Source organism: Bombina bombina, chromosome 7 (assembly GCF_027579735.1).
Source record: "Bombina bombina isolate aBomBom1 chromosome 7, aBomBom1.pri, whole genome shotgun sequence".
NCBI classification, from domain to species: Eukaryota; Metazoa; Chordata; class Amphibia; order Anura; family Bombinatoridae; genus Bombina; species Bombina bombina.
In genome coordinates this window covers 375,310,272-375,336,326 of record NC_069505.1, presented here as the reverse complement: position 1 = coordinate 375,336,326, position 26,055 = coordinate 375,310,272, and the positions used below count along the sequence as shown (strand labels likewise).

Genomic DNA, 26,055 nt, shown 5'->3' with positions numbered 1-26,055 from the left:
TTTAGTATCTCTATACATTTTTTTGTGTGTTTTATGCCCACATGGAAATTAATATACATAATAAAAAATCATCCCACACCAACATATAATACAAATGATGTAAATGTTTTGGGATTTTAACCATCTTGTTGTGTTTGCCCCGTGGATTCAGTACCACACTGCCTTTTAGGGACCTTAAAATCCCAGTAGTCTCACTATGGACACCTATAAGCAGCTACCCAGATCAGTGATCCTGTGTTTTTGAGCAATACAGTCTCTAACTGTAACTAACTAGTGCCTCTAGAAAAGGTCAGCAAATGCAAAGCAGCAGTGACTTTTATCACTAGTATATTTGAAAATTGCAGATGAGGGATATTGTCTTTATATTTCCAGAAATATATTATTGTAGAACAGATTTTTTCATGCTTGGTTAGCACCACAAGGGTCATCTAGTTTGTACAGTAAAATGTTTACCTAAAAGTTATTTGATGTGTTGCTATTATTCCACCACAGATTAGATGTTTTCTTTACCCTTTACTATAACACATAACTATGCCTACTGTCCTCTTTAGCTATTTTCTAGTACTTATTAGTATTTAAATGGACAGTGTACTGTAAACTTAGTTCCATCTTACTGTATTTCCAAAGAAGTGTTATACCAGCTACAGAGTTTAAAATGTATGGGTAGTTGTACCTTTATGTTTATTTTGTATATGGAATAGCTACTTGTGCTAATTAATACTATAGCCCACTCAAATAGGCTGAGCAAGGATATTAAATCTAGCTCTAAGTGACAGTTAAAAACTGGCCAGCTGGGCTTGTCACATGACTAGAATTCCCTCCTTGAAAAAGAATCAGCCATGTGAACCGAATGCCGCCTTCTTCTGCATTAGGATGTTATCTAAGCATTCGAATATATACAGTATATATATGTTTATATATGTGTATACATACTGTATATATATATATATATATATATACTGTATATGTGTGTATATATATATATATATATATATATATATATAAATACAAATATTAGACTCCGCACTTAATATGAATAAATAATGAATGCAAAAATGTGCAAAATAAGAAAATATCTTTAATGTACACAGAAGAGTAAGTAATAACGTCATGATACTGCATACACAAAATCAAAATGCCACAAACATCCATACAACCAAACATACAAACTGGGCGTCCCCAGTAATCAAGCAAATAAGGAGTGGAGGAGGTCAGATGGAGAGCAAAAAAGTAACCCCAGGTTATATGTGCAAAACCATGGGTAAATCTGTACAGGATACAAGCACTATGAAGTTGAAGCAGTTCATGCACTATAAGCAGTTCATGCACTATAAGCAGTTCATGCAAATGGCAAAAAAGCAATGATTAGGTAGTTGGCAATTGCAGAGGTAAAAGATGTAGTAAAGAATCACAGATGAAGCAGTTCATGCACTTTAAAGAGTTCATACATCCAATAGATGGTAAATGTTATCAGGATAACACGTAATCTCAAGTATCACCAAGATGTAACAAAGTGTTTCCATTTGTGTATAAACCTTGTTTCCATATGTGTATTAACTTTGAAGGTATATTATAATGCCACTCCGGCACTCAAGGACAAAAGTCCGCCGTGAGGATAAAGGACTGTGCAAATGCAACACTCACAGAGCGATCTCACCCAAACAGTGTCTGGTATATAGTAGAGAGCGTCTGTGTCACAAGTAACAGTAGTGATTCTAGCTATGCTCCGCATCAATAGAGGTGTCAGCGACCCAATGCAGCATGTTAGTATCCAACTCCCTTGGCGTCTGACGTCACATCCACCAGTCAGGCAACGTGCTTTTCGGGCTCGTCCCTTCAACTTGGCCTGTCGTCATCCGGATGGCCACCTCCTTTTCAAGCTTGAAACTTGTTACTACGGAATCCGCCCACTCGGCGTCGTTACTCCACAGCTCATTCATAAAAAAACAGTCACACCACAGGCATGAGCCAATTTATTAAGTGAATAATACAAGCTTTAAACGAAACTTATACATGATATATATTTGCGATTAGGCTGTGACAATTTTTATGAAGCTTAGATGCTGAGTTACAATTTTTCAGAGGGATCCAAATGCTTCAAATTAATCAACACCCAAAACGAGATGAAAACATGAGAAAAATAAGAAAAAATACAAAAAACGTGAATAAAAAAATATATAAAATTAAAAAAAAAATAAAAATAAAAAAATAAAAATGTCTGTATCAAGACTTACACATCTCTTACCAAAGAGAACAGATGAGGCCACAGTCCCTATACAAAAGTGCCCCATGTAATTTCCCTATTGAGACCATAGGGAGTCAGAGAAGCCATTTTTTGGATCCAAAGTGCTTCTTTTTCAAACAGTAACTTTTGCCTATTCCCACCTCTCCTTAAAGGGCCAACCCCATCCACCACCTGGAATTTGAGTTGACTTTTATTATGCCCTAAAAGTGTAAAATGATGGGCAACCGGGGCAGAGGGGTCAAGTTTACCAATAGCTACTTTGTGCTGTTTAATCCTTTCACGGATGGATTTTTTGGTTTCATCCACGTAGGCTAGCCCACATGGACATTTGATAACATAGACTACATAGTTAGAGTCACAGGTAAAGTGCCCTCTAATTGGCAGACGTTTGCCCGATCTAGGGTGTGTGATTGTGTCCCCCAATTGTATAGAGTTACATTGTGCGCAATTGTTACAAGGAAATGTACCTTGTGGAACAGAATTGTTAGCTATTCTCATTGACCCAATGTTTGTATCAGCTTTGACCAGGGCGTCTCTTAGATTCCGGTTTCTCTTGTATGAGAATAAGGGAAAGTCCTTAAATGTGCCAGCAAGCACTCTATCCTCTGATAATAGACCCCAGTGTTTCCTAAAAATCCTTTTTAAAGGAGCAATGTGGTAACCATAAGGTACCACAAATGGAATCCTATCATTAGGAATTTTCCTACTAGATTTTTTCTGGATAAGGTCAGTACGGGGGATAAGATCTACCTTCGATTTATGCATGTGTAACAAGTCAATGGGATATCCCCTGCTCTCAAAGCGATCAAAAAAGTTATCAAATTGTTCATTCAGACGAGATGTGTCATTAACTATACATTTAGCCCTTAAAAGTTGGCTGAAAGGAAGGCTCCTAATGGTCTGTGGAGGATGAAAGCTGGAAAAAAACAGCAAATTATTTCTGTCTGTGTCCTTTCTAAACACATCTGTTAACAAGGAACCATTTCTCAATGAAATAGTTATATCAAGAAAATTTTGCATCTTAGAGTCATAATTGATGGTAAATTGAAGGTTTGGATCAAAAGTATACAATTCCTGAAAAAAGGACATTAGTGAATTTTTATCACCTGTCCAAACCATAAAGACATCATCAATATATCTTTTCCAAAAACTGCAGTATGTCTTAAAACTCTGATTGTTGTAAAGAAATTTATGTTCAAATTCGTGTACATACAGGGATGCATATGTGGGGGCCATATTGGCCCCCATCGCTGTACCCTTTGTTTGCAAGTAAAAGGAATCTCCAAAGAGAAAATAGTTCCTTGTTAATACTATTTCAAGCAAATCCATAATGAACATCCGTTCCCTGGGTGAATAGAGAGCCATTCTGTTTAATTGTTCACCAATGCATTTCATACCTTCACAATGTGGTATAGATGTATATAATGATTTAATATCCAAAGTCACAAGGATTGAATTCCTATTAAATTCCAAATTTTCAATCTGTATCAAAAAATTGGAGGAGTCTTCCAGATGTGAAGGGACATCCTCAAGCAAAGGTCGCAGAAGCTTATCTAGAAATATTGAGATTGGTTGAAAAATGGAATTTGTGCTAGCCACGAAGGGCCTCCCTGGAGGATTATTTAAACATATGTATTTTTGGCAAAACAGAATTTATATTTACCTGATAAATTACTTTCTCCAACGGTGTGTCCGGTCCACGGCATCATCCTTACTTGTGGGATATTCTCCTCCCCAACAGGAAATGGCAAAGAGCCCAGCAAAGCTGGTCACATGATCCCTCCTAGGCTCCGCCTTCCCCAGTCATTCGACCGACGTAAAGGAGGAATATTTGCATAGGAGAAATCATATGATACCGTGGTGACTGTAGTTAAAGAAAATAAATTATCAGACCTGATTAAAAAACCAGGGCGGGCCGTGGACCGGACACACCGTTGGAGAAAGTAATTTATCAGGTAAACATAAATTCTGTTTTCTCCAACATAGGTGTGTCCGGTCCACGGCGTCATCCTTACTTGTGGGAACCAATACCAAAGCTTTAGGACACGGATGAAGGGAGGGAGCAAATCAGGTCACCTAGATGGAAGGCACCACGGCTTGCAAAACCTTTCTCCCAAAAATAGCCTCAGAAGAAGCAAAAGTATCAAATTTGTAAAATTTAGTAAAAGTGTGCAGTGAAGACCAAGTCGCTGCCTTACATATCTGATCAACAGAAGCCTCGTTCTTGAAGGCCCATGTGGAAGCCACGGCCCTAGTGGAATGAGCTGTGATTCTTTCAGGAGGCTGCCGTCCGGCAGTCTCGTAAGCCAATCTGATGATGCTTTTAAGCCAAAAGGAGAGAGAGGTAGAAGTTGCTTTTTGACCTCTCCTTTTACCAGAATAAACAACAAACAAGGAAGATGTTTGTCTAAAATCCTTTGTAGCATCTAAATAGAATTTTAAAGCACGAACTACATCCAAATTGTGCAACAAACGTTCCTTCTTTGAAACTGGATTCGGACACAAAGAAGGCACGACTATCTCCTGGTTAATGTTTTTGTTAGAAACAACTTTCGGAAGAAAACCAGGTTTAGTACGCAAAACCACCTTATCTGCATGGAACACCAGATAAGGAGGAGAACACTGCAGAGCAGATAATTCTGAAACTCTTCTAGCAGAAGAAATTGCAACCAAAAACAAAACTTTCCAAGATAATAACTTAATATCAACGGAATGTAAGGGTTCAAACGGAACCCCCTGAAGAACTGAAAGAACTAAATTGAGACTCCAAGGAGGAGTCAAAGGTTTGTAAACAGGCTTGATTCTAACCAGAGCCTGAACAAAGGCTTGAACATCTGGCACAGCTGCCAGCTTTTTGTGAAGTAACACAGATAAAGCAGAAATCTGTCCCTTCAAAGAACTTGCAGATAATCCTTTCTCCAAACCTTCTTGAAGAAAGGATAGAATCTTAGGAATTTTTATCTTGTCCCAAGGGAATCCTTTAGATTCACACCAACAGATATATTTTTTCCATATTTTGTGGTAGACTTTTCTAGTTACAGGCTTTCTGGCCTGAACAAGAGTATCAATGACAGAATCTGAGAACCCTCGCTTTGATAAGATCAAGCGTTCAATCTCCAGGCAGTCAGTTGGAGTGAGACCAGATTCGGATGTTCGAACGGACCTTGAACAAGAAGGTCCCGTCTCAAAGGTAGCTTCCATGGTGGTGCCGATGACATATTCACCAGGTCTGCATACCAAGTCCTGCGTGGCCACGCAGGAGCTATCAAGATCACCGATGCCCTCTCCTGATTGATCCTGGCTACCAGCCTGGGAATGAGAGGAAACGGCGGGAATACATAAGCTAGTTTGAAGGTCCAAGGTGCTACTAGTGCATCTACTAGAGTCGCCTTGGGATCCCTGGATCTGGACCCGTAGCAAGGAACCTTGAAGTTCTGACGAGAGGCCATCAGATCCATGTCTGGAATGCCCCACAACTGAGTAATTTGGGCAAAGATTTCCGGATGGAGTTCCCACTCCCCCGGATGAAATGTCTGACGACTCAGAAAATCCGCTTCCCAATTTTCCACTCCTGGGATGTGGATTGCAGACAAGTGGCAGGAGTGAGTCTCCGCCCATTGAATGATTTTGGTCACTTCTTCCATCGCCAGGGAACTCCTTGTTCCCCCCTGATGGTTGATGTACGCAACAGTCGTCATGTTGTCTGATTGAAACCGTATGAATTTGGCCTTTGCTAGCTGAGGCCAAGCCTTGAGAGCATTGAATATCGCTCTCAGTTCCAGAATATTTATCGGGAGAAGAGATTCTTCCCGAGACCAAAGACCCTGAGCTTTCAGGGGTCCCCAGACCGCGCCCCAGCCCACCAGACTGGCGTCGGTCGTGACAATGACCCACTCTGGTCTGCGGAAGCTCATCCCCTGTGACAGGTTGTCCAGGGACAGCCACCAACGGAGTGAAACTCTGGTCCTCTGATCTACTTGTATCGTCGGAGACAAGTCTGTATAATCCCCATTCCACTGACTGAGCATGCACAGTTGTAATGGTCTTAGATGAATTCGCGCAAAAGGAACTATGTCCATTGCCGCTACCATCAAACCTATTACTTCCATGCACTGCGCTATGGAAGGAAGAGGAACAGAATGAAGTACTTGACAAGAGTTTAGAAGTTTTGATTTTCTGGCCTCTGTCAGAAAAATCCTCATTTCTAAGGAGTCTATTATTGTTCCCAAGAAGGGAACCCTTGTTGACGGAGATAGAGAACTTTTTTCTACGTTCACTTTCCACCCGTGAGATCTGAGAAAGGCCAGGACAATGTCCGTGTGAGCCTTTGCTTGTGGAAGGGACGACGCTTGAATCAGAATGTCGTCCAAGTAAGGTACTACTGCAATGCCCCTTGGTCTTAGCACCGCTAGAAGGGACCCTAGTACCTTTGTGAAAATTCTTGGAGCAGTGGCTAATCCGAACGGAAGTGCCACAAACTGGTAATGCTTGTCCAGAAATGCGAACCTTAGGAACCGATGATGTTCCTTGTGGATAGGAATATGTAGATACGCATCCTTTAAATCCACCGTGGTCATGAATTGACCTTCCTGGATGGAAGGAAGAATTGTTCGAATGGTTTCCATTTTGAACGATGGAACCTTGAGAAACTTGTTTAGGATCTTGAGATCTAAGATTGGTCTGAATGTTCCCTCTTTTTTGGAAACTACGAACAGATTGGAGTAGAACCCCATCCCTTGTTCTCCTAATGGAACAGGATGAATCACTCCCTTTTTTAACAGGTCTTCTACACAATGTAAGAATGCCTGTTTTTTTATGTGGTCTGAAGACAATTGAGACCTGTGGAACCTCCCCCTTGGGGGAAGTCCCTTGAATTCCAGAAGATAACCTTGGGAGACTATTTCTAGCGCCCAAGGATCCAGAACATCTCTTGCCCAAGCCTGAGCGAAGAGAGAGAGTCTGCCCCCCACCAGATCCGGTCCCGGATCGGGGGCCAACATCTCATGCTGTCTTGGTAGCAGTGGCAGGTTTCTTGGCCTGCTTTCCTTTGTTCCAGCCTTGCATTGGCCTCCAGGCTGGCTTGGCTTGAGAAGTATTACCCTCTTGCTTAGAGGACGTAGCACTTGTGGCTGGTCCGTTTCTGCGAAAGGGACGAAAATTAGGTTTATTTTTGGCCTTGAAAGACCTATCCTGAGGAAGGGCGTGGCCCTTGCCCCCAGTGATATCAGAAATAATCTCTTTCAAGTCAGGGCCAAACAGCGTTTTCCCCTTGAAAGGAATGTTAAGCAATTTGTTCTTGGAAGACGCATCCGCTGACCAAGATTTTAGCCAAAGCGCTCTGCGCGCCACAATAGCAAACCCAGAATTTTTCGCCGCTAATCTAGCCAATTGCAAAGTGGCGTCTAGGGTGAAAGAGTTAGCCAATTTGAGAGCATGGATTCTGTCCAAAATCTCCTCATAAGAAGAATCTTTATTGAGCGCCTTTTCTAGTTCATCGAACCAGAAACACGCTGCTGTAGTGACAGGAACAATGCATGAAATTGGTTGTAGAAGTTAACCTTGCTGAACAAACATCTTTTTAAGCAAACCCTCTAATTTTTTATCCATAGGATCTTTGAAAGCACAACTATCTTCTATGGGTATAGTGGTGCGTTTGTTTAGAGTAGAAACCGCCCCCTCGACCTTGGGGACTGTCTGCCATAAGTCCTTTCTGGGGTCGACCATAGGAAACAATTTCTTAAATATAGGGGGAGGGACGAAAGGTATGCCGGGCCTTTCCCATTCTTTATTTACAATGTCCGCCACCCGCTTGGGTATAGGAAAAGCTTCGGGGGGCCCCGGGACCTCTAGGAACTTGTCCATTTTACATAATTTCTCTGGAATGACCAAATTCTCACAATCATCCAGAGTAGATAACACCTCCTTAAGTAGGGCGCGGAGATGTTCCAATTTAAATTTAAATGTAATCACATCAGGTTCAGCTTGTTGAGAAATTTTCCCTGAATCTGAAATTTCTCCCTCAGACAAAACCTCCCTGGCCCCCTCAGACTGGTGTAGGGGCACTTCAGAACCAATATCATCAGCGTCCTCATGCTCTTCAGTATTTTCTAAAACAGAGCAGTCGCGCTTTCGCTGATAAGTGGGCATTTTGGCTAAAATGTTTTTGATAGAATTATCCATTACAGCCGTTAATTGTTGCATAGTAAGGAGTATTGGCGCACTAGATGTACTAGGGGCCTCCTGTGTGGGCAAGACTGGTGTAGACGAAGGAGGGGATGATGCAGTACCATGCTTACTCCCCTCACTTGAGGAATCATCTTGGGCATCATTTTCTCTAAATTTTGTGTCACATAAATCACATCTATTTAAATGAGAAGGAACCTTGGCTTCCCCACATACAGAACACAGTCTATCTGGTAGTTCAGACATGTTAAACAGACATAAACTTGATAACAAAGTACAAAAAACGTTTTAAAATAAAACCGTTACTGTCACTTTAAATTTTAAACTGAACACACTTTATTACTGCAAATGTGAAAAAGTATGAAGGAATTGTTCAAAATTCACCAAAATTTCACCACAGTGTCTTAAAGCCTTAAAAGTATTGCACACCAAATTTGAAAGCTTTAACTCTTAAAATAACGGAACCGGAGCCGTTTTTATATTTAACACCTTTACAGTCCCTGGTATCTGCTTTGCTGAGACCCAACCAAGCCCAAAGGGGAATACGATACCAAATGACGCCTTCAGAAAGTCTTTTCTGTGTATCAGAGCTCCTCACACATGCATCTGCATGTCATGCTTCCCAAAAACAAGTGCGCAATAGAGGCGCGAAAATGAGGCTCTGCCTATGATTAGGGAAAGCCCCTAGAGGATAAGGTGTCCAATACAGTGCCTGCCGGTTATTTTACATAAATCCCAAGAATAAAATAATTCCTCAAAGCTATGAAGTATTAAAATATGTTTATATATCAATCGTTTTAGCCCAGAAAATGTCTACAGTCTTAAAAGCCCTTGTGAAGCCCTTTTTTTCTTATGTAATAAAAATGGCTTACCGGATCCCATAGGGAAAATGACAGCTTCCAGCATTACATCGTCTTGTTAGAAATGTGTCATACCTCAAGCAGCAAAAGTCTGCTCACTGTTTCCCCCAACTGAAGTCAATTCCTCTCAACAGTCCTGTGTGGAAACAGCCATCGATTTTAGTAACGGTTGCTAAAATCATTTTCCTCTTACAAACAGAAATCTTCATCACTTTTCTGTTTCAGAGTAAATAGTACATACCAGCACTATTTTAAAATAACAAACTCTTGATTGAATAATAAAAACTACAGTTAAACACCAAAAAACTCTAAGCCATCTCCGTGGAGATGTTGCCTGTACAACGGCAAAGAGAATGACTGGGGAAGGCGGAGCCTAGGAGGGATCATGTGACCAGCTTTGCTGGGCTCTTTGCCATTTCCTGTTGGGGAGGAGAATATCCCACAAGTAAGGATGACGCCGTGGACCGGACACACCTATGTTGGAGAAACAGTATATTACTGGTATAACAGGATCTTTTTGAATCAAGAGATCTGCTTGTTTCTTAGTGATGATGCACTGATCTAATGCCATGTCTACTGTAGATTGTATATAAGATTGAAATTTACTTGTAGGCTTAAAAGTTAACTTTGAGTAATTATCAGTCACATCCAATTGACTTTGAACCTCTATCAAATATTGGTCTCTGTTCATGATAACAAGGGCCCCGCCCTTATCGGCTGGTTTGATGATCACGTCTTTTCTAGACCTCAGATCCTCAAGAGCCTTCCTTTCAGCCAATGTCAAATTAGGAATACCCATTTTTATGCCCTTTGTCTTTAATTTGTCAAAGTCTTTTTTAATTAATGTAATGAAAGATTCCACTGTACTATTTGTGGTTGGTGCATGTGCTGAACTTTTAGTTCTAAGGCCCTGAACCTGTGTGTGGAATTGACTAAAGGTGTCCACAAATGCTTCGTGTCTGCTTTCCTGAGGGTGAGTGGCAAAAAAAAGCTTTGAATCGAAGATTTCTAAAGAAGCGTTGTAAATCTGCTTCAATTTTAAAGAAGTTAGGGCCTGTTGTTGGAATGAAAGATAAGCCTTTTTGTAGGACAGAGGTGGTAAGAGGATCAAGTGTAATAGAGGAAATATTAATTACCAAATCTTCAGTTATTTTTTGCTGTGTCTTGTTTGCATGCGATTTCCTGTTCCTCTTCCCCCCTACTGTATAAATGTTGAAGCACTTGAAAGTAATGCAGTATAGCTGTAAAAAGCTGACTAGAAAATATCACCTGAACATCTCTATGTAAAAAAGAAAGATATTTTTCCTGAAAATTCCCTCAGTAGCCACATCCCATTTTAAAAGGGAGTTTAAGCAGCCAACCAGGATATTAGCCCCAGGACTTGCTAGGGAACAAACTTTTGGCATGCACAGTCATGTTATTTCCCTATGGAGTTTAAGAAATTTTATCATGAAATCTCACAGTGAAGCAAAGTGTGACATCAGCACTGATGAAGCTGATTGCTTTTTTCCCCCCAACATGCTGACAGTATCTGAAGGATAGCTATTAACAGAACACTTACTATTGTGAGCTTAAGAAATTTTAAGGTAAAACATCTTCCTATTTTACACAGAGATGTTTAGGTGACATTTCCTTTGCAGCTTTTTTTCAGGTTTGGTGTATAACTTTTAAGTGATTTAGCACATGGGTATTATGTTGCTTAAAGGGACAGTAAACCTTAAAAATAATGTTATATAATTCTGCAAAAACACTGCCATGAAGACCAAGGAACTCTCCAAACAAGTAAGGGACAATGTTGTTGAGAAGTACAAGTCAGAGTTAGGTTATAAAAAATATCCAAATCTTTGATGATCCCCAGGAGCACCATCAAATCTATCATAACCAAATGGAAAGAACATGGCACAACAGCAAACATGCCAAGAGACGGCCACCCACCAAAACTTATGGACCGGGCAAGGAGGGCATTAATCAGAGAGGCAGCACAGAGACCTTGGGCAACTCTGGAGGAGCTGCAGAGTTCCACAGCAGAGACTGGAGTATCTGTACAAAGGATGAAAATAAGCCGTACGCTCCATAGAGTTGGGCTTTATGGCAGAGTGGCCAGAAGAAAGCCATTACTTTCAGCAAAAAACAAAATGGCACGTTTTGAGTTTGCGAAAAGGCATGTGGGAGACTCCCAAAATGTATGGAGGAAGGTGCTCTGGTCTGATGAGACTAAAATTGAACTTTTCGGCCATCAAAGAAAACACTATGTCTGGCGCAAACCCATCACATCAAATCCCCCAAAGAACACCATCCCCACAGTGAAACATGGTGGTGGCAGCATCATGCTGTGGGGATGTTTTTCAGCAGCCGGGACTGGGAAACTGGTCAGAGTTGAGGGAAAGATGGATGGTGCTAAATACAGGGATATTCTTGAGCAAAACCTGTACCACTCTGTGCGTGATTTGAGGCTAGGACGGAGGTTCACCTTCCAGCAGGACAATGACCCTAAACACACTGCTAAAGCAACACTTGAGTGGTTTAAGGGGAAAAAGCCCAGACCTCAATCCAATAGAAAATCTGTGGTCAGACTTAAAGATTGCTGTTCACAAGCGCAAACCATCCAACTTGAAGGAGCTGGAGCATTTTTGCAAGGAGGAATGGGCAAAAATCCCAGTGGTAAGATGTGGCAAGCTCATAGAGACTTATCCAAAGCGACTTGGAGGTGTGATTGCCGCAAAAGGTGGCTCTACAAAGTATTGACTTTAGGGGGGTGAATAGTTATGCACATAACCTTTTTCTGTTATTTTGTCCTATTTGTTGTTTGCTTCATAATAATAATAATAAAAAAACATCTCCAAAGTTGTGGGCATGTTCTGTAAATTAAATGATGCAAATCCTCAAACAATCCATGTTAATTCCAGGTTGTGAGGCAACAAAACTTTTGCAAGGCATTGTATTTACATATTGTGAAAGCAATAACCATAGACAATATCTATAATATTAGGTATCCATAGGTAATTACGTAGTAATACATTGTTATAAATGTCTATGGGTGACATGTTCAAACTGCTATACCATTAGACAAAGTTTACAGTAAAACACCAACTGGGTATAATAAAGACAGATACTACCCTCTATCTTACATATACATTTATACATATTACAATATAGGATAGTATTTCTTAAACTATTCATATTCAATAGTATTCCATTGTAAATAGCTTTTTTTTCAGGCTTATTTTTAATTGTATTGCTGTTTATACTGGTCTTTTGTAGATTAGTGCAACATTGCATTTGTTACACAAATTTTCCATCTAGTTATTGGTTTGCTACTAGCCTGTCATTTATCTGGTTATGGAGTTTTCACTAACTATAGGTTTTGGTATTCAAACAGCATTAGCTGTCACTTTGTCCCTGATATATACTTTTAAGATAGAGGGTAGTATCTGTCTTTATTATACCCAGTCGTGTTTTACTGTAAACTTTGTCTAATGGTATAGCAGTTTGAACATGTCACCCATAGACATTTATATCAATGTATTACTACATAATTACCTATGGATACCTAATATTACAGATATTGTCCATGGTTATTGCTTTCACAATATGTAAATATTTATGGACACGTATATGTACATTTAAATATTGAGGAGGCATTAGATATTGACATTTAGAGCAATAATGGCATCTATGATAGTAAGGGGAGGAGTTCTATGATCATCCAATCATTTTACCTTAAGCCTTTTTAAACACAGGGGTATTGCATCTAATCAGGCTATGACTACGGCATCTTGCCGAAAACGCGTAAGCCCTTTTTGCTACGCTCCTCTATGCTATGCATTGTAATGGTGAATGCTGTCCTACATGTTTTTAATGTTTTTTTGAATAAAGTTCACTTTTTACTGACAGAGCGGTGGTTAAATACTTTCTTTCCATATTGATATTCATTGAACCGGCTTAACCTCGCTCTATAGTCTGTTTTTAGTCACTGCTGCAATAGGATTGGTTCAAAGACACACACCCCTGAGAAGACGTCATCAACACACGCTGAGAGGACATCGGAGATACTGGACCTGTTAGACTGACCGAGGAGGCGGACGACAGTGAGCATAATTAATGCACTTGAGTTCAAGAGTGAACAGCCGCACTACCTCGGACACAGGTACCCTCTATTCCGGGACCCTCGTTGAAGGTACAAGGAGGTATGTTTCTGGGCCCTAAGAGACATAACATATGTTGATAGAAACTTGCAATCTACGGATTACACAGGCTATAAATGATTATGGGGACAAGAGTGCTACCATAGTACATGTGCACTTATCTATATTTATTAATGACCAGTAAGCTAAGGCTACACTGTGGGAATGATATCCCTGAAGAGGCGTATGAGTAAAATAACACCCCCTTTACACTTTTATAACCTGTTTTGGATTAGCAGCAAGCTTCGCTTTCCGCACTAAGGGGTTACAAATGTGTAAGTGTCTGATAAGATTATACTGTTGAACCAACCCTAACAGACTGTGTTATAACATTATATGATGAAAACAATATACCTATGTATATCACCTTACTATTCTTGATCTGCAACAATTAAGATTTTGGGAATTAGACAGCTTTATCAAGTAAAATGTTCTGTAAATCACACTTTCCTTTAAACAATAGCTCACAAACTTAAACAGCACACAAATATGTATGCTCAGTAACGTAACGCGCGTTTATTTGTTCTAGGCATGTGTTGAGAACAAGCGGGCTCTCTCACACATACTATCACAAACGTGTTTTTAAAAATGCGGACGGCAAAGCATAATTTGCATGTCAAATACATTAGGCTTGTTGTATATGTTTGTTCTGCCTTCTGACCGCTCTATCGTGTTGTACACACGTCAGTTAAACTTTTCAAGGAAAAAAATATTACACTTATTCCCTATACTTTTTTTGGCACTTTCCTTTAATTTAATCATTACTCATGCAGTCACGCTTCCTTTATGTGAGTATACTGTCCCTTTAACACATATATGGAAGGTTAGAAACAAACAATATGTAAAGTGTTGATATAATAGTTTAGATAATCTTTCTTTTCAATTACCTGATGTGGCACAAGTCCGAGAGATGTAGGAGGCTCATTCATTCGATCCTCACTACTGCTAGCGATGGCGTAACCTCTGCAATTGCAAAATAAATAGTACATGTAACTTGTAAGGTGCACAATCACGCCATATGAAACTGTAATATATATATACGCCAAAGAAATAACTTGCACCCGGTTACTTCAATAGGGATGTTACCACTTTATTCACATATTGTGGTACACTTCACGCTAAAATACATCTAACGTTTTTGGACCGAAACGTTGGATGTATTTGGATGTGAAGAATTTTTTCTTGCATTTTATCATAGCAGGTGAAGCTAAGATTCCTTACTAATTTTTCTTTCATGATTCAGATAGAATATACAATTTTAAACAATTTTCAATTTACTTCTGCTATAAAAATTGATTCATTTAATTGGTATCTTTTGTTGAAGAAGCAGCAATGCACTACTGGGAGATAGCTGTACATATCAGATGAGCCAATGACAAGAGGCATTAGTGTGCAGCCACCAAACAGCAACTAGCATTGCTGCTCCTGAGCTTACCTAGTTAGGCTTTTCAACAAAGGATACCAACAGAACAAAAGCAAATTAGAAAAGAAAAATAAACTGTAAAGTTGTTTCAAATTGCATGTTATATCTGAATCTGAAAACAAAACATTTGGGGTTGGTGTCCCTTTAAGCCCACCACCATAGGCAAGGAAACTCATTTTACAATAAGTTCTAGTTTTTCCATAAAATACGATTTTTGCAGAACATTTTAGTTACAATTTATAACACGATTGAATACAATTTATTTCTGCTTTTTCTCTCAATACTTCATTTATTCGTTTTATACATTTTTAAAATAATAATTCAAATGACACTGTATGCATCTCTTTCAGATACTTAAATTCACAGAGCATCATTTTGTGTGACCCAATGTTCTCAAGGTAGAAGCTGCCTTTAGAGAATTCCACCAGTTTTCATCGTTGTATCGAGAGTTCTTAGAGAATCTCGCAAGCCAAGAGATCTTCAGGCCCTGTGTACAAGGGCTCTGACAACAACATTCATGTGCAGATGAGGTTGCTTGTTCCTTATATTTAGACAGAATGAAGGAACCATTCCTAAACATTAACGGGAATGGAGGTTTCCTGAGTAGACCATGCTACCAGTGTTGTAGGCCCATACTAAACCATACTAAAAACACTGGCATCTAGATTTGCTGTAAATAATTCCTTTCATCAGACTACCATGGCTTTATCGACAACCAAATGAGAGGAACTATCACCTGGGTTCCTTTTTTTTTGGAAATCTTTGGCTCGGACAGATGAACAGATTTTGATGGCACTAAATGCTTTTAAATAGACTGATCAGCTATCCAAAATTTAGCAGCACCTGAAACTCTTGGATATGTAAACAAGCCAACAGCTCTGTTTATGATACTTTGATAAGAAGTCCTTCCAGATAAGAAGATAGAGATTTAAATTGGGATCTGTATAAAATATTTGAGTGTTAGGGCAAAATAAGAAACATGTCACAAAAGTAGCTATTTTATTCATAAATCAACATTACATGGATATATTTTCCGCCATATTGGCCGCGGAAGAAAAAAATCCCATCTAACTTACATATGTCCTCAGAAGAGATGTCTACTTCCACTGCTAAGGAGTAGAAAATTTACTTTGTAGAATTAATCTTTTGGCCCAGAAGAGCAGAAGTCTTTATTACTTGATGTTTCCCATAATAGCTCAGAAGAGTGGGCATCATGGTTTCCAAAACAAGTGGTAATTCCCATTAGGCAGTAAAGATTTACGTCTAGGTTATATATGAGTCCCAGCTAATATAAAATGAGACGTAATGGCTTATTAGTCAAAAACTTGGAAGCTGAAATGAATACCATAAATACTGACTAAAGAGTGACCCTGGGAGAGATACTGCTTAAGCATAAGGCCTCCATCCTTAGTTGAAGCTTCTTATAAGACTTTCACTTAGACTTCCATGAAAACATAACCCAACAGCTTGTGGAATCAACAGAAACTGAGGATCAATTAAGAGATTTAGCTCCATGTACTAAGCAGTGCCTCATACAAGCATTCTTACTGCAAAATACAAAGTAGGGGTCATACAACTGCCTTTTTAACCTCTCTCCTACTGTTGAGGTGGCGGAGACCACATGAACTCACTTGTTTGGTATGATTGACAGGTTGTGTGAGAGCAGGGGGTGCTGCACAAGGAAATACTTGTGCAACGCAAGCTATGGGCAGAGGACACACAGTGCCCACTGCCCACTCACAAGGAGGTGTTCAGAGGTCAAATATCTAACGAGCACTGATTTAGTTCTACAAGGGTGTGAGGGAAATTCTGTAAATAAAAACACAACTATAAACATCAAACCTATGCATTACCTTAGGAAAATAATTGTGACAAGTCCATGATAAAACACATGGCAAAACATACATTTTGTTTAGAAGATAAAGTAGAGAGCGGAGCTTCTAGAGAACTGGTGAATTCAAAACCATTACTTTGCCTAACAAGCAGAAATGGGTACTGAGCCATGAATGTGTCTTTGTTCTCTTGGTATGTTTTGTTTAAAAGCAGGGACGTATGCTTAGGAGCTGGGCCATTTCTAGAGCATTATATGGCAGCAGTTTTACATGTTATCAACTAGATAACGGCACTATTTCCTGCCATGAAGTGCTCCAGATGCTACCTAGGTATCTCTTCAACACAGAATATCCTGGAAATGAAGCAAATTTGATAACAGAAGTAACTTGGAAACTTTTTTAAATGGTTTGTTCTGTCTGAATCACAATACAAATGTTTTAGGTTTCATATTCCTTTAATAATTGGTCCCCAAAACTGTACTCTATACTCTAGTGAGGTCTTGCCAGGGATTTATATAGATGAAGAATTATGCTGTATTCCCTAGCATCCATGCCCATTGCATCATACTTGCTTTAGAAACTGATGACAGGCATTGAGCACTACTTTGTAGTTAGTTGTCCTCAAGAAACTCTAAATCCTTCTAAATCTATGGATCACCAAGTCTTGTCTCATGGATTTAAAAGGTAGCATGCCTTTTCTTGCGTCTAAAATGTAAACAAATGATATTTACTAAGGTTAAATCTCAGCAAATTCCCCTGCAGAGCAATTATACTTTCCTCTGACCTAGCCACCTTACTTAATTTTGTATTCTCATATTTATTAACAAATGTATTAGCAATGCTGCTCAGTAATAATAATTTTAAAAAAAAGTCTTACTTGGAATGCACTTTCAATCATATGAAATATCTTAGACATGAAATACCAACAGATATACAGTTGTCTGAATATACATTGTGTTTAATGACTAGGAGTAATGTTGAGGTATAACTGAAAATATGCAATTCATTGTATGACTAATAAAGTAAAGGGCTACCTGCCCAAAGTCCAGAAGATATTTCAGGAATAACTAAACGTTAAAGGACTGTGGCTTCATCTTTATCAAATGTTAACAGGGACCACAGGGGTTGCAACTGCTACCGGGCCCAAAATTTTAGTCACTGCTCCCTCTAAACTGTGTATTTACTATTTTTATTAGTTGAATTTATTTATTTTTAATTAATCTTTATGCCCCTCTACCTGCTTTAAATCAGCACCGCACTTCTTTGAGAGAGGGGACGGAATATGTGAGCGGAGCAGGGCAGGAGCCGGCTATATATGTGTGTGTATATATGTGTGTATATATGTATTTACAGACATATATACACATATAAACACATTAATCCACATGTATACATATACAGACATCTATATAAGTACATCAAAGCCCTTTGCAGTTAAGTAGATGAAAACATGTAAAAACATAATTTATGCTTACCAGATAAATTCCTTTCCTTCCTGGCAGGGAGAGTCCACAATTTCATTCCTTACTGTTGGGAAATACAACACCTGGCCACCAGGAGGAGGCAAAGACACCCCAGCCAAAGGCTTGAATATCCCTCCCACTTCCCCTATCCCCTAGTCATTCTGCCAAGGGAACAAGGAAAAGTAGGAGAAACATCAGGGTATAAAAGTGCCAGAAGAAATAATATAAAAAGGGAGCCGCCCAAAAAGAAATAAATTTACGGGCGGGGTCATGGACTCTCCCTGCCAGGAAGGAAAGGAATTTTTCTGGTAAGCATAAATTATGTTTTCCTTCCATAAGGCAGGGAGAGTCCACGACTTTATTCCTTACTGTTGGGAAAACTATACCCAAGCTCCAGAGGACACTGAAGGAATAACAGGAGGGAACAAAAAAGAAAACTGACGCTATTCTGAGGGCACCATAGCCTGCAAAACATTTCTCCCGAAAGCTGCTTCAGCCGAAGCAAACACATCAAATTTGTAAAATTTAGAAAAAGTGTGTAAGGAGGACCAGGTAGCCACCTTACAAATCTTATCCATAGAGGATTCATTCTTAAAAGCCCAGGAGCAGGAGAAAGCCACTGCTCTAGTGGAATGAGCCGTTATCCTCTCGGGAGGCTGTCTTCCCTGCTGTCTCATAAGCTAAGTGGATGACACTCCTCAACCAGAAAGATAGAGAAGTCATAGTAGCCTTCTGCCTCTTACGCTTCCCCGTATAGATGACAAACAAAGAGGAAGATTGTCTAAATTCCTTAGTAGCCTGAAGATAGAACTTCAAGGCACAAACCACATCTAGATTGTGAAGCAAACGTTCCTTCACTGAAGGAGGATTAGGACATAAGAAAGGAAGAACAATTTCTTGATTAATGTTACGATCCGACACCACCTTAGGGAGGAACTCTAATGTAGTACGTAAAACCACCTTATCAGCATGAAAAACAAGATAAGGGGAGTCACATTGAAAAGCAGAAATCTCAGAAACTCTGCACGCAGAAGCAATAGCCAACAAAACAAGAACCTTCCAAGATAACAATTTAATGTCAACAGAATGCATAGGCTAAAACGGAGCCTGCTGCAAAACACTAAGAACAAGATTGAGGCTCCAAGGCGGAGCCCCAAATCTAAACACAAGTCTGATCCTAGTCAGAGCCTTAACAAAGGACTGCACATCCGGAACCTCAGCCAATCTCTTGTGCAGTAACACCGACAGGGCCGATATCTGTCCCTTCAGGGAACTAGCAGATAGACTTTTCTCCAGTCCATCCTGGAGAAAATATAAAATTCTGGCAACCTTAACCTTATGCCAGGAAAAGCGATGCTCTTCGCACCAGTACAAGTAAGTCCTTCACACTTTATGGTAGATACGACGAGTAACTGGCTTACAAGCTTGAACCAGAGAGTTGATAAAACTCTCAGAAAAACCTCTCTTGGCTAAGACTTAGCATTCATTCTCCACGCAGTCAGCCTCAGAGAATCTAGATTTTGATGAAAGAAGGGACCCTGTATCAGCAGATATCTGTGACAAGGTAACCTCCACTGAGGAGATGAGGACATCCCCACCAGATCTGCAAACCACGTCCCTTCGCGGCCACGATAGAGCAATCAGAATCACTGATGTTCACTCCTGCTTGATGCGAACCACCACACGAGGGAGAAGTGGTAATGGGGGGAAAAGATATATGAGTCTGAACCTCCATGGTACTAAAATACCATCTATCAGATCCTCCTGAGGATCCATCGACCTCGACCCGTACCTGGGTAGCTTGGTATTGAGGCGGGATGCCATGAGATCTATCTCCAGCGTCCTCCACTCGCTGCATATCTCTGCAAACACCTCAGGTGGAGAGACCATTCCCCTGGGTGAAAGGATTGCCTGCTGAGGAAGTCCGCTTCCCAGTTGTCCACACACAGAATGTGGATAACTGACAGCGTACATCCGTGAGTCTCCGCCCACTCTAATATCTGAGATACTTCTCTCATCGCCAAGGGACTTCTTGTCCCCCCCCCCTGATGGTTGATGTAGGCAACCGAGTCCACAGCCCTTGTGCCTTCTTGGCACCCCCAGATGCTCAATTTTAAATCTAAAGGAGGGTTCTTCCGCTGAAGGAGGTTTAGAAGCTGAAGTCTCCGACTCAAAAGGTTCACCCTCTGATGCTACAGAGGTAAACTCATCCTCGGATAGCTGGGTCATAGTAGCTTAATCCGACAAATATTTAGATGACTCTAGGTCAGGAGAACTATGTTTAACCTTTCTCTTACGTTTGCTAGAGGCAGGTAAGGCACTCAGGGCTGCAGACACCGCCGATTGTAACTGTGTGGTAAATTCCGCAGGAAAAAAGCCCCCTCCAGATGGAGGATTAGTTGGGCCGCGGGGAACTGCATGTGGAGTGGGTAGTGTAGTAATCTCTCGGGACAGAGATTCCTGAGAGGTAGACGACTCAGAGGGGCTAATAGCGCTATGAGTATTAGCAGGTGTTTCTCCCTTCTTAGACTTTAGAACAGTGCTTAGGCAAATGGAACAAAATTGAGCAGGCGGGCAAACCACGGCCTCCTCACAGGAATTATTAATCAGTACAGAAGGAGCGGAACCTTCTAATGTAGTATCAGAGTCCTCCATAGCTAAGATATATCCACAGAAGGATAGACAAAAAAACTTTTTTACGCTTTTATTTTAAAAAAACGGCACCTTTATAATCCCAATGGCTGGGGCACTCACCACCTCCTAGACCCAAACAGCTAATGGTAAAAATGCTCTCTTTAGGAGTGATGTCCGCAGCAGGATCGTAGGAAAATGAAAAGACCACACCCTGTCACGTGGTGCGTAGGACAGGACTTCCCTTGCTATGAAAAAGGCGGTAAGCCAAACCAAAAGCACACAGTCTATGAGTCCAAAAACTCTCACATTAAAGCAGTTATAAATAACCCCTTACTGTTTAAATAATCTCCCTGAAGGAGATAGTAACCCTTGATCCTATTGAGTTATAAAAGCGCCACACTGTGACCCTGTATAACAAAAGTGTATATATGAAAAGGGTCTTACCCTCCAGGATCCGTGCTGTGGAACAGGCACAGCCTCTCAAGTGTCACAGTCTTGCAGCAACACTCTGACATGGACTTGAGTGTGTACAAGCAAGCATTGAAACTCGTCAACAATGATTTCTCAGGAGCTGTTATGCGACAGTCTGGATGGGTTCGCAGAAAAACTTTCCCTGCATCTCCAGACTCTAACTTTCATCAATACTCTCACTGAGAGGTTGACATGATTACTTAAAACTCCAGTCCTTTCTTGAACGGAACATACCCATTACAGGACTATCCAAATCTTCTGACACTTCTCTGCCACCTCCTATAATGACGAAAGGCAAAGAATGACTGGGGGATAGGGGAAGTGGGAGGGATATTTAAGCCTTTGGCTGGGGTGTCTTTGCCTCCTCCTGGTGGCCAGGTGTTGTATTTCCCAACAGTAAGCAAGGAAGTTGTGGACTCTCCTTGCCTTATGGAAGGAAAGCATATTTATGCAATAATCATTTTTAATAAAAGTTTTTAACTATGTATTTAGTGTAACATTTTCAAATCCCAATGTTCTGCACATAACAGAATATGTTCTAGGTACTTCTAAATAGATATTCCTGTATACATCTGTATATATCTATACCTATATATATAATTCATTAACATTATGGTGGAGATACAGGGAGTGCAGAATTATTAGGCAAGTTGTATTTTTGAGGATTAATTTTATTATTGAACAACAACCATGTTCTCAATGAACCCAAAAAACTCATTAATATCAAAGCTGAATATTTTTGGAAGTAGTTTTTAGTTTGTTTTTAGTTTTAGCTATTTTAGGGGTATATCTGTGTGTGCAGGTGACTATTACTGTGCATAATTATTAGGCAACTTAACAAAAAACAAATATATACCCATTTCAATTATTTATTTTTACCAGTGAAACCAATATAACATCTCAACATTCACAAATATACATTTCTGACATTCAAAAACAAAACAAAAACAAATCAGTGACCAATATAGCCACCTTTCTTTGCAAGGACACTCAAAAGCCTGCCATCCATGGATTCTGTCAGTGTTTTTATCTGTTCACCATCAACATAGCGTGCAGCAGCAACCACAGCCTCCCAGACACTGTTCAGAGAGGTGTACTGTTTTCCCTCCTTGTAAATCTCACATTTGATGATGGACCACAGGTTCTCAATGGGGTTCAGATCAGGTGAACAAGGAGGCCATGTCATTAGATTTTCCTCTTTTATACCCTTTCTTGCCAGCCACGCTGTGGAGTACTTGGACGCGTGTAATGGAGCATTGTCCTGCATGAAAATCATGTTTTTCTTGAAGGATGCACATTTCTTCCTGTACCACTGCTTGAAGAAGGTGTCTTCCAGAAACTGGCAGTAGGACTGGGAGTTGAGCTTGACTCCATCCTCAACCCGAAAAGGCCCCACAAGCTCATCTTTGATGATACCAGCCCAAACCAGTACTCCACCTCCACCTTGCTGGCGCCTGAGTCGGACTGGAGCTCTCTGCCCTTTACCAATCCAGCCACGGGCCCATCCATCTGGCCCATCAAGACTCACTCTCATTTCATCAGTCCATAAAACCTTAGAAAAATCAGTCTTGAAATATTTCTTGGCCCAGTCTTGACGTTTCAGCTTGTGTGTCTTGTTCAGTGGTGGTTGTCTTTCAGCCTTTCTTACCTTGGCCATGTCTCTGAGTATTGCACACCTTGTGCTTTTGGGCACTCCAGTGATGTTGCAGCTCTGAAATATGGCCAAACTGGTGGCAAGTGGCATCTTGGCAGCTGCACGCTTGACTTTTCTCAGTTCATGTGCAGTTATTTTGCGCCTTGGTTTTTCCACACGCTTCTTGCGACCCTGTTGACTATTTTGAATGAAACGCTTGATTGTTCGATGATCACGCTTCAGAAGCTTTGCAATTTTAAGAGTGCTGCATCCCTCTGCAAGATATCTCACTATTTTTGACTTTTCTGAGCCTGTCAAGTCCTTCTTTTGACCCATTTTGCCAAAGGAAAGGAAGTTGCCTAATAATTATGCACACCTGATATAGGGTGTTGATGTCATTAGACCACACCCCTTCTCATTACAGAGATGCAAATCACCTAATATGCTTAATTGGTAGTAGGCTTTCGAGCCTATACAGCTTGGAGTAAGACAACATGCATAAAGAGGATGATGTGGTCAAAATACTCATTTGCCTAATAATTCTGCACTCCCTGTAAAAGCATGAGATTAAAATCCTCCATATCGCAAAATAAAATCAATAGAAATGTTTGCATAGACAATTAGCACATCTAGGCAAGTATCCCCGCTTGCCTTTACCCAGTAAAACTCCATATACATTATTACCAATGCACAAGAGGATTCTGGGTAAGATATGCAAATTAGATATGCAACAACTCAGTATTTTTGCTTCAGATACTGTGTTAACACACAGCGGTCCCCTTAACAGGGTCAGTGCAGCAAATACAAAAATCACTACTGGACAGCTGTTTCATTCTTATTAGAACTCATCAGCAGTAGATACATTTTTGATTGCTGCTAGGTAAAGCTCATTCCAGGGTAAAATTAAAATCCATTACAATTATGGTGGAGATAAAAGCATGAGATTAAAATCGTCCATATCACAAAAGTAAATCAATAGAAATTATTGCATAGACAATTAGCACATCTAGGCAAGTATCCGCTTGCCTTTACCCAGTAAAACTCCATATACGTTGTTACCAATGCACAAGAGGATTCTGGGTAAGATATGCAAATTAGATATGCAACATCTGAGGATTTTTCAGATACTGTGTTAACACACAGCAGTCCCCATAACAGGGTAAGTGCAGCAAATACATAAACCACTACTGGACAGGTGTTTTGTTCTTATTAGAACTCATCAGCAGTAGATAGATGGCATCAATTAGTTCTCTGCCTAAAGAAAGTCAAAACCAAATAATGTTCCTCCTCCGAGGTTCGATATACCTAGAGGAGGCTATGCTAAGAGGAGATTTACCTAGCCTGTATGGCTAAGGGGTGAGAGGAGAATTGAATTGTCTTGATTATAATATTATTATTATTATTTTTTCTCCCTCCCCTCTGACTTAATTATACAAATTAATGCAGATTCTGTTGATAATGTATTTAAAGAGCTGTTATATTATAATTGGGATCAAGTTGTCTGCAGCCATGGATACCTGCAACTAAATCTAAACCTGTTCAAGATCTCTGACCTGTTTTTTGTAGTTGATTTATCTTCCTTTTCTTTTTCTTCTTTTTTATTGTCCCAGTATTGTTAAAATATACAAGATGTGTAATTGCTGGAATATGCTTACTAATATATTGTTTGTGTGGGAAAAAAATACAGCATTGCTTAGTCCAATCTGTAAGATTTGGGACATATTTTTGTGTCTTCTTTTCTTGTTTTGTATTATAAACTCCAATAAAAAGATATGAAAAAAAAGAACTCATCAGCAGTAGCTAGATTTTTAATTGTTGCTAGGTCTCGTGCATTGGTAACAATATGTATGGAGTTTTACTAGGTAAAGGCAAGTGGAGATACTTGCCTAGATGTGATAATTGTCTATGCAATATTTTTGCGATATGGAGGATTTTTATCTCATGCTTTTATCGCCACAATAATTTTAATGAATTTTAATTTTGACCTGGAATGAGCTTTACCTAGCATCAATCAAAAATCTATCTACAGCTGATGAGAACGAAACAGCTGTCCAGTAGATAGATATCTCTCTCTTGAAAATTGTTGTAATTACAAATGTTTAGGCATTCTCATGTTTATTTCTTTTGTTTGTATTGGTATGACACAAAGTGGAGGAAAAAAAGTCAAATCTGCTACATTCCACGCAAACTACAAAAATGGACTGGACAAAATTATTGGCACATTCAATTTAATATTTGGTAGCACACCCCTTGGGAAAAATAACTGAAATCAATCGCTTCCTGTAACTATCAATGAGTTTCTTACACCTCTCTACTGGAATTATTTCACCAACTGCTCCAAGTCTCTAAGATTGGAAGGGTTCCTTTTCCCAACTGCTGTTTTGAGATCTCTCGACAGATGCTCTATAGGATTGAAATCTAGACTCATTGCTGGCCAGTTCAGTACTCTCCAGTGCTTTGTTTTAAACCATTTCTGGGTGCTTTTTGACGTGTACTTTGGGTCATTGTCCTGCTGTAAGACCCATGACCTCTGACGGAGACCCAACTTTCTGACACTGAGCCCTACATTACACCACAGAATTCTTTGGTAGCCTTCAGATTTCATAATGCCTTTGTCAGGGTTTTTTCCCTGTTGTGTTTGCCATGTGCTGCTGGCAGCCATTTTACTAACCTCTCTTCCTGACTATGGTGCATTGTGGGGGATGGTGCTCAATTCCTGCACTTCCTTTTATGGCCTGACTGGTGTGCATCATCCATGTGAGACAGGATGCAGTCTCAGAATTGTGATGTCATCATTTATTATTTAAAGGGCCTCTGTTCAGTATGCTTTGACTTTGCGTTGTCTCAGACCTGTTTGTGAGAGTTCCTGTGTATTACCTGGCTGCCTGACGTCTTTCCTGGTTCCTGATCCCTGGCTTGTTCCTGACTCTGCTGTTTTCCTTGTTCCTGATTCCGGCTCGTCTGACTATTCGCTTTGGCTCCTGACTCGGCTCGTCTGACTACCAGCTCTGGTTTTGATTTCTGACTTGTTATTTGACTTGTGGACTTTTTATTATTTTTTGCTATTAATAAAGGTGTGATTATTTTTGCACTTCTAGTCTGATTCCTGGCATCCTGACAGCCTTGC

General features: G+C 40.1%; 1 protein-coding gene across 2 annotated transcripts in view; it reads right to left on the bottom strand.

Moving 5' to 3' along the window:
* Positions 1–26,055, bottom strand: part of ATG7 (autophagy related 7) — a 582,165-nt gene that overhangs the window by 191,614 nt on the left and 364,496 nt on the right. For both annotated transcript variants that reach the window (XM_053721092.1, XM_053721093.1), the window contains one exon: positions 14,360–14,435. In XM_053721092.1, the coding sequence (XP_053577067.1) occupies positions 14,360–14,435 (76 nt within the window). The remainder of the gene's footprint in view (positions 1–14,359; positions 14,436–26,055) is intronic.